This window comes from Zalophus californianus, chromosome 3, assembly GCF_009762305.2.
Source record: "Zalophus californianus isolate mZalCal1 chromosome 3, mZalCal1.pri.v2, whole genome shotgun sequence".
Taxonomy (NCBI): domain Eukaryota; kingdom Metazoa; phylum Chordata; class Mammalia; order Carnivora; family Otariidae; genus Zalophus; species Zalophus californianus.
In genome coordinates, this window is record NC_045597.1 from 129,261,539 (window position 1) to 129,275,669 (window position 14,131).

At 34.3% G+C, this 14,131-nt stretch overlaps 1 protein-coding gene across 7 annotated transcripts in view; it reads right to left on the bottom strand.

Annotated features, from left to right (window-relative positions):
* The window catches only part of SCN3A (sodium voltage-gated channel alpha subunit 3), a 109,749-nt gene that overhangs the window by 15,082 nt on the left and 80,536 nt on the right, over positions 1–14,131 (bottom strand). For all 7 annotated transcript variants that reach the window (XM_035726804.1, XM_035726809.1, XM_035726808.1 and 4 more), the window contains 3 exons: positions 5,440–5,560; positions 3,633–3,787; positions 2,707–2,880 (listed from right to left, as the gene is read on the bottom strand). In XM_035726804.1, the coding sequence (XP_035582697.1) occupies positions 2,707–2,880; positions 3,633–3,787; positions 5,440–5,560 (450 nt within the window). The remainder of the gene's footprint in view (positions 1–2,706; positions 2,881–3,632; positions 3,788–5,439; positions 5,561–14,131) is intronic.

Consider the following 14,131-nt stretch of genomic DNA (forward strand, 5'->3'; position numbering starts at 1 on the left):
GTTTTAATAATCTTGATATGAAAGGGTCTTCAGAAGCATGAACAAACCAAGAAGGGGAAAAAAATGTGACTGATAAATTTGACCAAATCAACGTGAAACATTTCTTCATGACAAAAAACAAAGAAACAGAAACCCAAATAGGAAAAACAATCATATAATCTGTGACAAAATAACTTATTTTTAAATATTACTTGTTTACCTCTTTACTGTTTGTTCCTTCCTCCCACAAGGTGTAAGCCCTAACAGGGCTTGGCCTGTTCATGTTCATACCTCTTTTGTTTAAAATGGCATATGGCCCTTTTTAGGTGCTCAACACATTTATCAAACAAATGAATGAATGTTAGGAGGTTGGATAGATATCCCATTGCAGTCTACTTTTACTTTTAGGTAAGGAATTGAAGAGATTATGTATTTTACACAGATAAATTTTTCAAGGTTTGAAGCATATTCCTTCTGGTTTGAAGTACTTCACTTATACCTCAGATTTTTTCCCCCTTGGTAAGCTTTTGGTAGCTTTTTAGTTTTTTTTACATCAATATACCTGATGGACTGGTGAAGCTCTTTTAAGTATGTTTTACTTGTACTTTCAAAAACAGTTTTATCTCTACATTTACTGAGGTTATATTAATCCACATATTTCGCCCTGGCTTTGTAAAGAAGAATAGACTCATTTAAGGTAACGTAACTTGTCCCAAAGTAGAAGGCTTTAATTACCTAGTTTCAGTCTACTAATTGAGACTCACTAAAAAGGAAGTAATTTTTTTGGCACATTCTTTGAAATTAAATCTATTCATTTAGATATTATTCAATAGATACTTAAGAATCTATATTAGGTGTATCTGAGGATACAAATAGGCTACAAAACCCCTGCTCTTGAGAGATTTTTGCATCTTACTCATATTTTCTATATGGGCCAAATATATGGAAATACTTGAAGTACAGTGTAGTATTTCAGTAAATGTAAAATTTTTAGTAAATGTAAATATTTCAGTAAATTTCAGAATTTTCTGGAGAAGTTCTATCACATTTGTAAATGATCTTCATGTATGACAAAATCTTTCTGAACCCAAAAGGATTATTAATATATTCAATGTTCCATTATTTCAAGGAAAAGCTGGAGATTATAAATGCTGAATCCCAAAGCCAGTCTGAAAATAGAGTATTACATTTATAACAGTTAGATAGGAAACCCCTGGAGTAAAGAAGAACTGAATTGAGAATTAGGAAATTTGGACACTAATCTCAGCTTTGTTACTACGTAGTTGTGTTATCTTAGGAAAATTATTTAAACTGAGGCTTCAGTTTCCCTAATGTCTAGAATAAAGCCTTAGATATTCTTTGAAGCTCATTCCAGCTTCAGATTATAAGAGTATTAAACTTCCCTTAATGGATAGCTTTTCAGGGTAACATCAAAATTGACCTCTATTATCCATTAAAAGCCAACCATGGAAATTGGAAATCATTTCTGGTCTATTAAAGTGACTTGGTAGCGGATTTCTTATCAACTCAAAGGGTTAAACACATTTTTGGTTATAGCACTCTAAGTGTGTATGTGTGTGAGAAAGGGGAGTAGAATTTAGATAGGCCCGTACTTGTCAAAATGATAAAAAGAATGAATGTACACATACAGCAATTAGTGATTCTTATTGGTAAGTGTTAGAGCTAAAAATAAAGTGCTTTATGATTGCTAGGGAATGGCTAGAGATAGTGCTTAAAGTACCTGGTTTTATTGGGAGGCTGTGAAACCTTGTGCAATGGAATATCACAGACTACAAAGAACCAGATGACTGTCATTTTGCCCCAGTGCTTTTTCATTGCTTGGAATAAGAAAATAAGATGCAAGTCAGACAGATCCTATAATTGGTAATGTTTTTATGACTACTCACCCCAGGGTAATCAGATTCAGAGTAGGGCTCCTACACCTAACTCTTTGCATGGTAAATTTCTGAATAGCTACTGGGATATCTAACTACTGATTTAAGAATGGAAATGTATTTTATTGTCTCTCTGGGTATGTGACCGAATGAATACAGTAAATGGGTTATTTTAACATTATTTAGTAACAGGTACTCTAGTAAGGGATTAAAATGCAATCTTGCAATTCCTGGGCCCAAATCTGTCTTTTTTTTTTTTTTCAGAAGATTTTATTTACTTATTTATTTATTTGAGAGATATCAACAGAGCAAGAGAGAGCACAAGTGGGGAGAGGGAGAAGCAGGCTTCCCACTGAGCAGGGAGCCTGATGCAGGACTCAATCCGAGGACCTCGGGATCACGACCTGAGCCGAAGGCAGATGCTTAACCAACTGAGCCACCCAGGAGCCCCAAATCTGTCTTGATTTTATCTCCTGGAGTTGTTTTTTTTTTAAATGTAACTGTTAATAGCTAAGTGCTTAGATCTGTCAACAGATTTTTAGCTATTCCCTACCTTGAGATCCTTAACTTTCAGGAAAAGAACTGTCTGCTTGTGGCATAGAACACTCTGTGTTTTCCTTACCACTGTCCATGTTTTTAGGACCTCTTCTACCATTTCCCATGAAACTTTCCTAATTTTTATGTTTATTGTAGTTTTTTTTTTTAAGCTGCATAGTTGTGTCAGCATTGGTGAAGCTAGGTTCTCAAAATCAAGGTTTTAATCAGGAATATATGAAATCTCAAACTTGCCTCTTTAAAAAATAATTTCATAAAAATCACTCAGGATACTTACATCAACAATCAAGAAATCTAGCCAGCACCAGGCATTGGTGAAATATGTTTGAAATCCATAAGCTACCCATTTGAGGAGCATTTCCAGAATGAATATGTAAGTGAAGACCTTGTCAGCATATTCTAGTATGGTTTTGATAGTCTTTCGCTGTTCAATGTATATATCTTCAAAAGCCTGCAAATCAAGAAATGCTTTTATTTTACTTGAATGGCTGGCCTTCCCCAAATACTTGATAAAATTGCTTAGTATAATATTGGATACAAAGCAGTAATTTGATAAATATTGGCTAATATCTGACAAACACCAGACAAAAGCTGAAGACTAAAACTAACAGAAAATGTTGGCAAGGAAATGTCCATATCTTTACTGATTTAGTATGTTCTTTCTTTCCTGCCTCTCACCCCAGAACCTCTATCTCAATTAACTGCTATAAAGACATGCTTTTAGAGAAGTAATATGAACTCAGGAAATAACTAGAAGTTCTGTTAATGGGGGATAGACTTGGCCTATTGCGATATTACTTTCAATGATGCCCTGACTGATCTGGCTTATTTTGAAAGAGTAAATTGATTATACATAAAGAAAACAAAATACAGTTTTAGTCCATAAATGTTAATATAATTATTAGGGCGAACTGGATGGTATTTGACATGGAAGTTAACATCGTTACAGAATGTCTCTGTAAATGGTTGTCTCAGTGAGGGAAACATCTATTAGATAAACACCAGATGAGAAATTCCATCTGGCTGTTCATAGTTCTGATTTATTATGTACTGAATTTTGCAGTTAAACCCTGGGTGCCATGCTCTGCCCGGCATAGATATACCTCCTCTTTTGCATCTTAAACTCATTGTCTCTTTGTGATATTTTCAGAAAATAAGTTATTTCACTAGAACCTGACTCTTACCACTTTGCATTTCACTTACCAAAGCACCACTGCTGAGAAGAATCATGAAGACAATGAAAGTCTCAAACCAGTTGTGTTCAACAATGCTGTAGCAGGTTTTCCGAAGATTCCACCAGACCTTTCCTTTGCCCTCTTCTATACTTACTTGACAGAATGGAAACTTTTTAATACATCCTAAAATATAACATTAAATATAAGAAATTAGAAAAAAATATATTTTGTACAACATATGGATTCAACAATCGCATACATACTAAGTGCTCACCATAGTAAGTGTAGTCACCATTTGTCACATACAAAGTTATTACAGTATTACTGACTGTATTCTCTTTGCTATACTTTTCATCTCCATGACTTATCTTAAAACTGGAAGTTTGTACTTATTAATCCCCTTTATCTATTTTGCCCATCACCCTACCCACCTTCTTTGCTTTCCCACCCACCTCCACCTTTCCTAGAAAATATATTCTAATCTTAGATAGGAAAAAATAAACTTTGTTGCTTTCTCCCATGCCAATCTCAGCTCATCATTTACAGGGTAACTGGCTACTTCATTCCTCAGTTATCTTCAGCATCCTTCCTATACAGTGAATCAGTCTCAGAGGTATATATTTAGCCAAGCACCTAAAATTCAAGGAATAACTTTATCAAGAGTTGCATGAGTATAAATAGTTTCTTTCTTTTTTTTTTAACTCTTGTTTTTTTGGTGATAAACCTTTTTTTTAAGATTTTATTTATTTATTTGACAGAGAGAGAGACAGCAAGAGAGGGAGCATAAGCAGGGGGAGTGGGAGAGGGAGAAGCAGGCCTCCTGCCGAGCAGGGAGCCCGATGTGGGGCTCGATCCCAGGACCCCGAGATCATGACCTGAGCTGAAGGCAGTCACTTAACCGACTGAGCCACCCAGGTGCCCCTAAATATTCATTTTTAACACTAGTTAGAATCTCTTTTTGCCTCAAGGCCGTTGGTGGAAATAGGGTCTAAGAACACCTCTCAGGTTTGGGGAAAAGCTGCATGTTCAAATTGTTTATTAATTTTTTGATGTGATCCTGAATTTTTCACTTCCTTCTTTTCATGCACAGAAAAGCCCCCTGTCTTCCTAGGTATCAGCCACTGTCAGTTTTCCCAAGCTAATTTATTTTCAGCCTCAGTGCTTTTCTTAGTTACACCTATGACTCATCTTGTTAGTCAGTATCGCTGTTCCTTTGTCCTCCCCCTCCTAGTTTTCATTTTATTTCTCATTTCCATCATTCTTTGCTCTAACTCTCTGAGCTACTACTCATTGGATTAAATCCAGTCACATTGAATCAGCAAATCTTTATTGATTTGTGTGCAAGAGATTGTACTGATCACCGTGAGAACAACTACTGTTTTGCCTGTCAAGGCTCTACAGTACATCTGCATCCCCAAACAGCTCTGATCACAGCACAAATTAACCACATTTGAAACTGTGAGGGATGGGGTGTAATTACTGCAGCATCTATAAATCAAATCACAACACTGCCAATGAGGTCTGAAGGGACTGCAGTCTGTATCAATGAGATGACATTCCAGAATGCCATTTATCTCATAGGGTTAGCTTCTCCACACTCTGGAGGATAAAGAAAACAACAACAAAAAAGACACGTCAGATCATCTGAATTGTCCAGGTACAGTCACTGATATAATCTGGAAATATAGGTAAATTAACTTTTCAGAAGAAAAGAGAAAAACAAAGATAAACATGCCTTTACCATTTCTTTGAAATAGTTCCCTCAAGTGAGGTATTTTCAGTCGCTGTAAGAAAAGAGGGGAGATTGCATTTTAATCATATTAGAGCTTGTTTACCTTCAGTAAAGCAAGCTTCCGGTTTAAGGTCTTCCTCAGGTTCAGTTTCAGCTTGTTCACCTTCTCGGGGTGGAGCAACATCAACTGTGCTTCCTTCAGATGAGCTGGTTGCATTTAATTTCTAGAAACAAAACCCCATTGCAAATTGTGATTTTTTTTCTCCCCTTTTATTCAGCAAATTTGGAAACTCTTTGTCATTGTGTGAAAAAATGATAGTGATCACATTTGACACTATTAACATTGCTGATAAATTATGTACTAATAATTTAACATAATTCAAGTCCTAGTATTTAAAACAATGTAATAACTACTGACCTGATTCAGACAGAAAAAGGTTAGACAGCATTCAATGTGGGTGATTTGGAAAGGATGAATTGTACTGGTTAATTTGTTTTATGATCTCTATTTATATATGGATGCCATATGAAATAGTTTAAAAATTAATTCTCAGGCCAAATCAAAAATAGTTTGGTAAAAGTTTGGTATGCTGACATTCACTACTGATTATATTAAAATGCATCAAATTAAATTGTAATTTCCACTTCTTATGATGGAATTTTTCAGAGCAAAGACCATTACCAGTTGATTCTAACTACTGTCCATGTTTCTGTAATTTTAGAAAGGAAGAACAGCACATTAACTTTAGTCACAGTCATTATATTTCAACTTTGAGCTATATTTTTCCTCTGGCTTACATAATCTTCTTACTTTACTAGCAGAAAAATGATGGATCTCTCTCTCTCTGTCTCTCTTTTTGAACTGCTTAAATGAATTCAATACTTGCCAAAGAATTCTAAATGAAATGGAAATTTCTTCATATATCGCACTGGGGAGAATCTGTATAGACTTTTATTAGGAGCACATGCTGAATTCAACATAGTTATCAGGCTGTGAATTTTTCCTTTAAATAAATCATTGTGACAGGTCACATGTTTAGGAAGAGCCACTTTAATGTTACAAGAATAAATATATAAGTACTTTGAGATCACTTGGGAAGACATTATGGATTTGCAGTATTTTATGAAAATGGATGCAAAGACATGACGTACAACACAGCCTGACCAATGTAAAGCTTTTAGGATAAAAAAACAGCACATGGACATGGTAATGGTTTCTAAGCCCCCTTAACTTTAGTAGCTAAGTGGTAGGTGTCACTCTGCCCTAGCCTTCTGAAAGAGTTAATGTGTTGCTGAAAAATCCCCAAATGACTCCCTAAACATTGGTCATATTGGAGGAAATTTGGCTCAAGATTCCTGATTTACTGAAATCATATGCAAATGTAGTTTAATATTTTATAATGTGAACTAATTGAAAGTACTATCCAGATGATATTTTCTGTGATGTTACTTTGAAGGTGAGCTTAATCATGTCCAACTAAGTATATTATGAAAATTAAATATATTATGAAAAAATACTCTAAGTCAAAATATAATTCTATAATAAAATACTCCTAGTCTGGAGTATGCTACTAAGAGAAGCTAGGCCATCATTTTTGGCTGATGGGTCTTAGGATCATTATAGTGCAAGAGTTTTACCATTAAATTCCTCTACTTTTTGGAGAGGTGAGAAAGGCCAAGACATACTTCCCCCAGGATTTTTCTGGTTCTTATAATCAGAATATCTTTATTCTTTTAAGAAAAGCCCAGGAAAGCTACCACTGGATAGAACTGTGACAGCTTCTGATATAATGAAGAAAAAACCGAATAGCTGTTTGAACTCAGCAATTAACTCTTCCTTTCCAATTTCACTGGTGGTTGATAGGTTGAACACTATGGCATTTGATAAGTGGCAGCAATAATATCCACTGCATAAATAAATCCAGTAAGAAACCAAATTATTTTGAGGTTAGTTATAAAAAGTTTCATGTTTTCTTCTTCCTGTTGGTCAAACCAAGTTGGATAATTTCTTCTGAGCCTAGTCACGGTCCACCTCCTCCATGAAGCCTTTCTTTCTTGCATGATTTCTCCATGCTAAATTTTATAGAATGTTAGGCCATTATACTTGTTTTGTTTGATCAGATATTCTCATGAGTATTTATAAATTATATATGTACATAAAATTATACATAGGTATAAATTATATATGTACATAAACATAAACATATATACCAAAAATACACACACACATACAAATGCCAAAAGACCCAAGTACAGAATAGACACTAGTTATATCAAATTTATAGAGAGCCAATAAATGATTGATTGCATTTTTGAATTACTTTTATAGAGAGAATTATAATGTTTAGATAATTTCATCTCTCTACTTTGTTGTATAACTCAATAATGGCCTTGACAGAAGTTTATTTAGTTGTATTAGAAAATACATTTTTAATGAATAGGAATTATTTAGTTAATAATATTTTAGCGATAAAAACACATGGTATTTCCAAAATGTTTTTCTAAAATATTGGCAGACATTCAATAAAGAAATATGGGGGAAGAAAATAATCGGTATATGTGTATATACACACAAATAAATGTATACTTTTCCATTTGAAAACTCTAGAAAACATGCTGTTCTCATTTTACCACTGTTAATATAATGTGAAATGTTCAATTTTTTGTGTTATAGTTGTCTGCCATATAGTCTACAGGTGTCTTATATTTAAATACAAATACTTAAACCCAAATGGCACAAGTGATAGTAGCCACTAATCTGAATGACAACTGAATCTACTCTTTACCAAGTACTGACCTCTGGATGTATTTTTGTTATTAGTACTGTCTTTAGATATAAATATTTTTGTGAATGTGGTTAACATGTTTGGATATAAATACTTTCAATTTTCTAAATAGCTATGGAGGTTATGTATTTATATATTGTAAAGATTGTAAAGTAGAGGGTCAGTAGTGAGTTTGTTTGCCTCTGTCTGCATGGTATTATGAGGCATAACATGTGTTGTTAACAGACACCCCCACCCCCTGCCAAAACTCCACACGTATTCTGCTCTTTCAAATGAGCAGAACCCATTTTACATGGAGAATTGCTTCACTGTTATTCAGGAGTTTTTCTGATAATAGGGATAAGCTTTTTTTAAACTTATACTCTGGAAAGCTTCTTAAGGAATGTTCAGAGTCTTTTAGACCCTCATGCACCAAAGCTTAAAAGATAGTTGGTAGGCTAGGGTTCACTTCACTAAGAAGTGTTTTGTGGGGGGCTCCTTTCCCTATGGAGGTTGACATAAAGTTAATTCTTCTTAACTTGGAGAATCAGGCTCATTCATGTTGTAACCTTCATAGGCCACATTTTTTTTTGTCATAGGAAAGTACATACATTTTATTCTATGAAGTTACAAAAATCTTGCGTCAACCACATAAAATTTCAAAAGTCGTGAATTCATTTACATTTTTATAAAGTAAAGCTTAGAGTGTGTTCTTATTAATGTATAACAGTTTACCAATTATGATATACTGCTTGATAAGCTTTAGTCATAGAATATGTAAGGAATTTTACTACTGTCTTTTTAAATAATTAGTTTCTGCCCTAGAAACTACTTAAACATTTAAAATCCTGTGTGTTGATATAATACCATCTATGTAATCTAAACATTTCCTAATTAATTTCAATTCTTTGGCAGTCATACTCTGGTAGAGTATAATTTGTGATACATCTTATCATAGCCATACCAAAATGACTTCCAAATTTATTAAAAGCATGTAACTGACTTAAAAGCAAGTGACTGACGATAAATACAAAGAATAACTTACTTTCTTTATATTGCCATAGCTGTGATACAACAATGGTATAAAAAAAAAAAGCAAAGAAACCTGAAATGAGATTTTCCATATTAAGGAACTCAATACTATACTAAATAACTAAATTAATACTTGTTCAGAAGTAGTTAGAAAAATATAATTAGTTATGTAGGCATAACTATAGAAAGCTTCCATATAAAACCGTATAGTACAAGTTCAAACTTGTGTTCTTGTACTATTTTCTCCTTACCCCTCCAATATTTTATGGCACTTAAGGTTTGATTCTTCCATCCCTTGTAGAAAGTACTGAGTCTACAGAGGGATGATGGCTTATGCTCTACAAATGCACACTGGAAAGCAGGTTTTAAGATGCAACATTCTCCAGGCCTAATTCAGCCACAGAAAACATGCCTGGCTATAGCAGAAGCCTGGCGCAATACTGTGGAAGCCGCACGCTTATCCAAGAACCATGTTCTCAAAGACATGGTACCTGAATATGAAGTTTTCAAGAAGATTAACTGCAAATACCATTCATAAGAAATGACAGAATCAGCACCCATAAAGGCCATGAGAGCATTTTCCCCTCTAATAACATGAACTTACATAGAAATTCCCCTTTGTGATGAATATTGCTCTTGATTTTTTATCCAATTAAAGAATGAAATTTAACTTTCAGAGATAGAAGAGAATGTTAGCAACTGGCCTACTTCCACTGAAATGCGCTTACATTTCATTTATTTTCAATCAGCTATCAAATGTTTGACTCTCACAAATTGCTGTATGATTCAAGAGGCAAAAATAAAAGATTCAGCCATTACAGATTGCCTTTAAAATCTAGCCATTTCTCTCACAACTTCTGAGTTTTGTTTTACAAGTAGAGGAGGAAAATCTTTTGGTCACACATACTATCAGGGCCTTAGTCTGATCTTTTGGATATGCATATCCATATCTTGACTTATGATATTTCACTTAAAGAACAAGTAGCCACACCAGGAGGCCATTGGGCTGCTTGTCCAAGGCAGGAAGAACAAGATTAAAACCGATAGCTCTCTTTTCTAGACCACTTATTGAATGGTTCAAAGTATAAACCACCTGTATGTGGTTTTGCCTCAACATATTTTAAATGTGCAACAGCCCTGGTGCTTCTTTAATTTTAAAAAATGGCCTTAATAACAACACGATTTTTGAAAGTGCAAATAATTGTGTGGTAGTTGAAGAGTAAGGTAAAAGGGCATCAAGAAGCCAAAAGAAAAAGCTGGTTTATCTTGAGAAGATAAAATTTCCATCTAAACTAGCCTTAATTAGGTTTTATTTCAACAGAAGTACATGAAAGCACCAAAACCGTTCTCTGAAGGTCAAGATGGGTTTAAAATGGTATTCACATACTCATCTGTGCCTCTGGAAGAGTTGACTCACATTCAGTTTCACAGAGAGTGTGTTTGGAAGACACTGAGAGCAAGACAGAGAAAGCCCAGAGGTACTTCCACTGCTCTCCAGATTCTGAAAAAAGAACACAGTGCCTTTTCCAGAAGGGCACGTGCTTGGGATCTTAATCAAGTATCTATTTTCAGTTTCCATGAAGGCTTTGAAAAGGAGAGAATACTGTTATAAACATGATGTAGAAGATAATTTTCCAGTACCATTTAATTCTGTTCTGCTTGTGAAGAAAGAATAAATTAGATTTTTTTCACTGGCCAATGCTGGTTTACACCCCCAAACTAACAGTAAATGCTGAGTAAAAATGCATAAATCAGGGACCTATATATTTTTTTCTACATTTCATTAATAATTTTATTTCTCAATTTGTTGCATTCTCCAGCTAATTCTCAGTTATCCCTAAGGAAGAAGAGAGTAGGTATGAATTAAACCTAGAGACAACCCCAGACTCTAGTTAGATATTCTTTTTCACCAAAAGCATTGAAATTGTCAATACTCAGGAACTTTCTTCTACCTTTATAATTTCCCTCCCAGAACCCCCACTCTGGCTAAGATTCCAGTAAGCACTGATAGCAACAAGAGAAGATTGAGTCAAGAGAATAAACTAAAGGCTTAGTTAATCCACAACCCTATAGTAATCTTGGGAGATGCCCTTTACTCCTCATAAAACTGTAATTCTAAAAAACAAGACATTTTTCTATGTCTCTTTTTTACCTGCTCAGTTTTTTGGTAGAAAATTTAGGGAAGATTAATGTAGATTAGGGAAATTTTTAAGGAAGTGGGTACACTGGACCAATTACTTAATGATCAGGATGCAGTGAACTATCCCATATCAAGATGCTTTCCTTCTTTTGATTACTTTGCAGTGAACACTTAAGGTTTTACAGACATATGGCTTAAAAACTTTCCTAAACTACATGAAAATCCAAGATATGTGGTGCCCAAATACATACAGACTATGGCCCTTCATATCCAAAAACTTATGATCACCCTGCTTTTATTTTTTATAGAGCCTTTCAAAAAAAGAAAAAACCATGAAAGCACACATTTCCATCTGGAACAAATGAATTATAAGGGTTGAAAATTATATTCATGAATCTGAATATAATGATCTGAAAATGGCACTATCAAAAAAATCCCATGAGGCTCATTTTGGTAATACAATTTACTTATAAGGGCTGAATCAACAACAACAAAAAATTGTGGTCTCATTTTAATGAAATAAAAGCAGAGAAATAAAAAAAAAGTGCATGCTCTCTTAAATTCTTGACTATATTGAACTTTAAACATTCCTATCATGTTTCAAAATAGATATAAATCCTATAGAGCATGCAATTCTTGCTTTTCAAAGTTTAAAAGACTAAACTGGAAAACTCATTAGCAGAATCAAATATGATGTGGGACTGCCCATCTCGCCTGACCATGCTATGGTGTGTCACACAATTCAGCAGAGAGCGGCTGGGCACATCCAGCACTTCCTTGCCATGGCAGGGGAAGGAACAGCTGAGTAGCATGCAGGCCAGTCAAAATTCACTTCGAAAGTGATTGTACATGTACAACTTGCTTGGGTAACCTGGGTAAAAGTGGTGGCACGAGCCTCTGGCTGGTTAAAAAACACCAGAGCTGCACTCTTGATGGCTCCAGCTTGATTTTACCCCTGTGAGAAGTAAGAACGGTAAGCAGTGAAGGTCACAGTATGATATTGCTAGGTTGTGCTTTGGAATTCAACTTCAGATACGATTCTTAAGAACATTTATTCCAAATCCTCACCTAGGAAGACAATGAAACCTTTTAAAAAACTAAACTGTAAAAATTCATAGTTCTATAAATATTCCAAGAAATCATGATAACGTGAACTTTAGAAATATAAAAACAAACAAAATTCTACTTTATATCTTGTCACAAGATTTGTATAATTCCAAGTTTTCCCAAGATAAAAAGATCACTATTTTGTAATTCATACCTTTAATTCTCTTACATTTTTTCATGCAAAGCTTTGTATTTGTTTTCATACCAGTCTGTTTATGTTAGCGATCCATATAACACATATATTATAAAAATACCAACAGCATACTTTATCTCTAACAACTTTTAGGGGTCATCTCCCCAATTGCACTATAGCTAGATATATAGTATTATGAAAATGAATGTAAGGAGTAGAGTGACTAGAGTTTTCAAATACCATCTAAGTTAATGATTAACTTACTGCCTCTTCTTAAAGCAGAATGTATTACAAGTTTTTTAAATTACTTATTAATTTTTTAGTGAGAAATGTATCATCCTGTTGGTTTAGTTTGTATGATTTTTTACTTTGTCAGCAAAAATAAAGGATATTCTTGCGCCTCAAAATATAGCTCAATGTTCTTTTTCTACTTACGGTCAAAAAAGAAGCATGAACCAAAATGTTACTTTATGGTTATGTTATTTTTCACTTGTGTGTATGTGTGTGTGGAATAGTTATTAAAAAAGAATAACCCAGGGGCGCCTGGGTGGCTCAGTCGTTGGGCGTCTGCCTTCGTGATCCCAGGGTCCTGGGATCGAGCCCCGCAACAGGCTCCCTGCTCTGCGGGAAGCCTGCTTCTCCCTCTCCTGCTCCCCCTGCTTGTGTTCCCTCTCTCTCTGTGTCTCTCTCTGTCAAATAAATAAATAAAATCTTTAAAAAAAAAAAAGAATAATCCAGCCTACATAAATATGCATCTGAAACATGACCTATGTTCAGTGCCAGCAGTTTTCAGAAATTTCAGGTTAAAACTGACCTTTCCTGGAATTTATCTAAGCCTACTGTATAATGTTAGAACATGCTGATTTTTTGTTTTTTATTTTTAAAAACATTGTACTTCTTATCTTTGTGTGAGCATATATGAGAATTGCCCTGTTACTTTTTCAGGGTTTTTTTTTTTTTTGGTACTAATTTTAAAAATCATCCATATAAAATTTATTGTTGAATTCATTTCTGCCATGTGAAATAATTTGAAATTTTATCCTAGATTTATAAAAGTATTTAATTTTATATTTAGTTTGATAAATTTTCAGACTAATATATCTGCATATTTCAACAATTTCATTACACTCTATACTTGGATTCCATGAATCCAAAATTTAGCTTGGAGGAGGATAGAATGGTTATAGAAAGAGTCACCCAAAAAGGAATTTTGGCTCAGATGATAAAATGTTTTCTAGACATTGTGTCTCCGTATACCAAATTTATGATCGTCTAGCCATTAAAAAGGCATGACAATGAGGTGGTATTTTTCTAAGCAGTCATTTGAAATATCTGTAGGCATTACAGAATTTTTGAAATACTCTGGAAACCACCTTTTTGGGAGAAAGTAATTAAGATATTTAATTTCCATAAATCCAATGTGATAAAACCTATGATACTAATGTAACAGAATTTCTGTACCTCTTTGGTTTTTCTGCCTCTTCTTGACCCTGTGCTAGTCTTGTCCCTAATCTTCCCTTATTTTCTCTTTATAATTACTTCTTTGGTAAGCTCCTCTATTTTCAAGAAATCAGATAATTATCCCATCTGTGTTTAAACCCTGATTTCTCATCCAGCC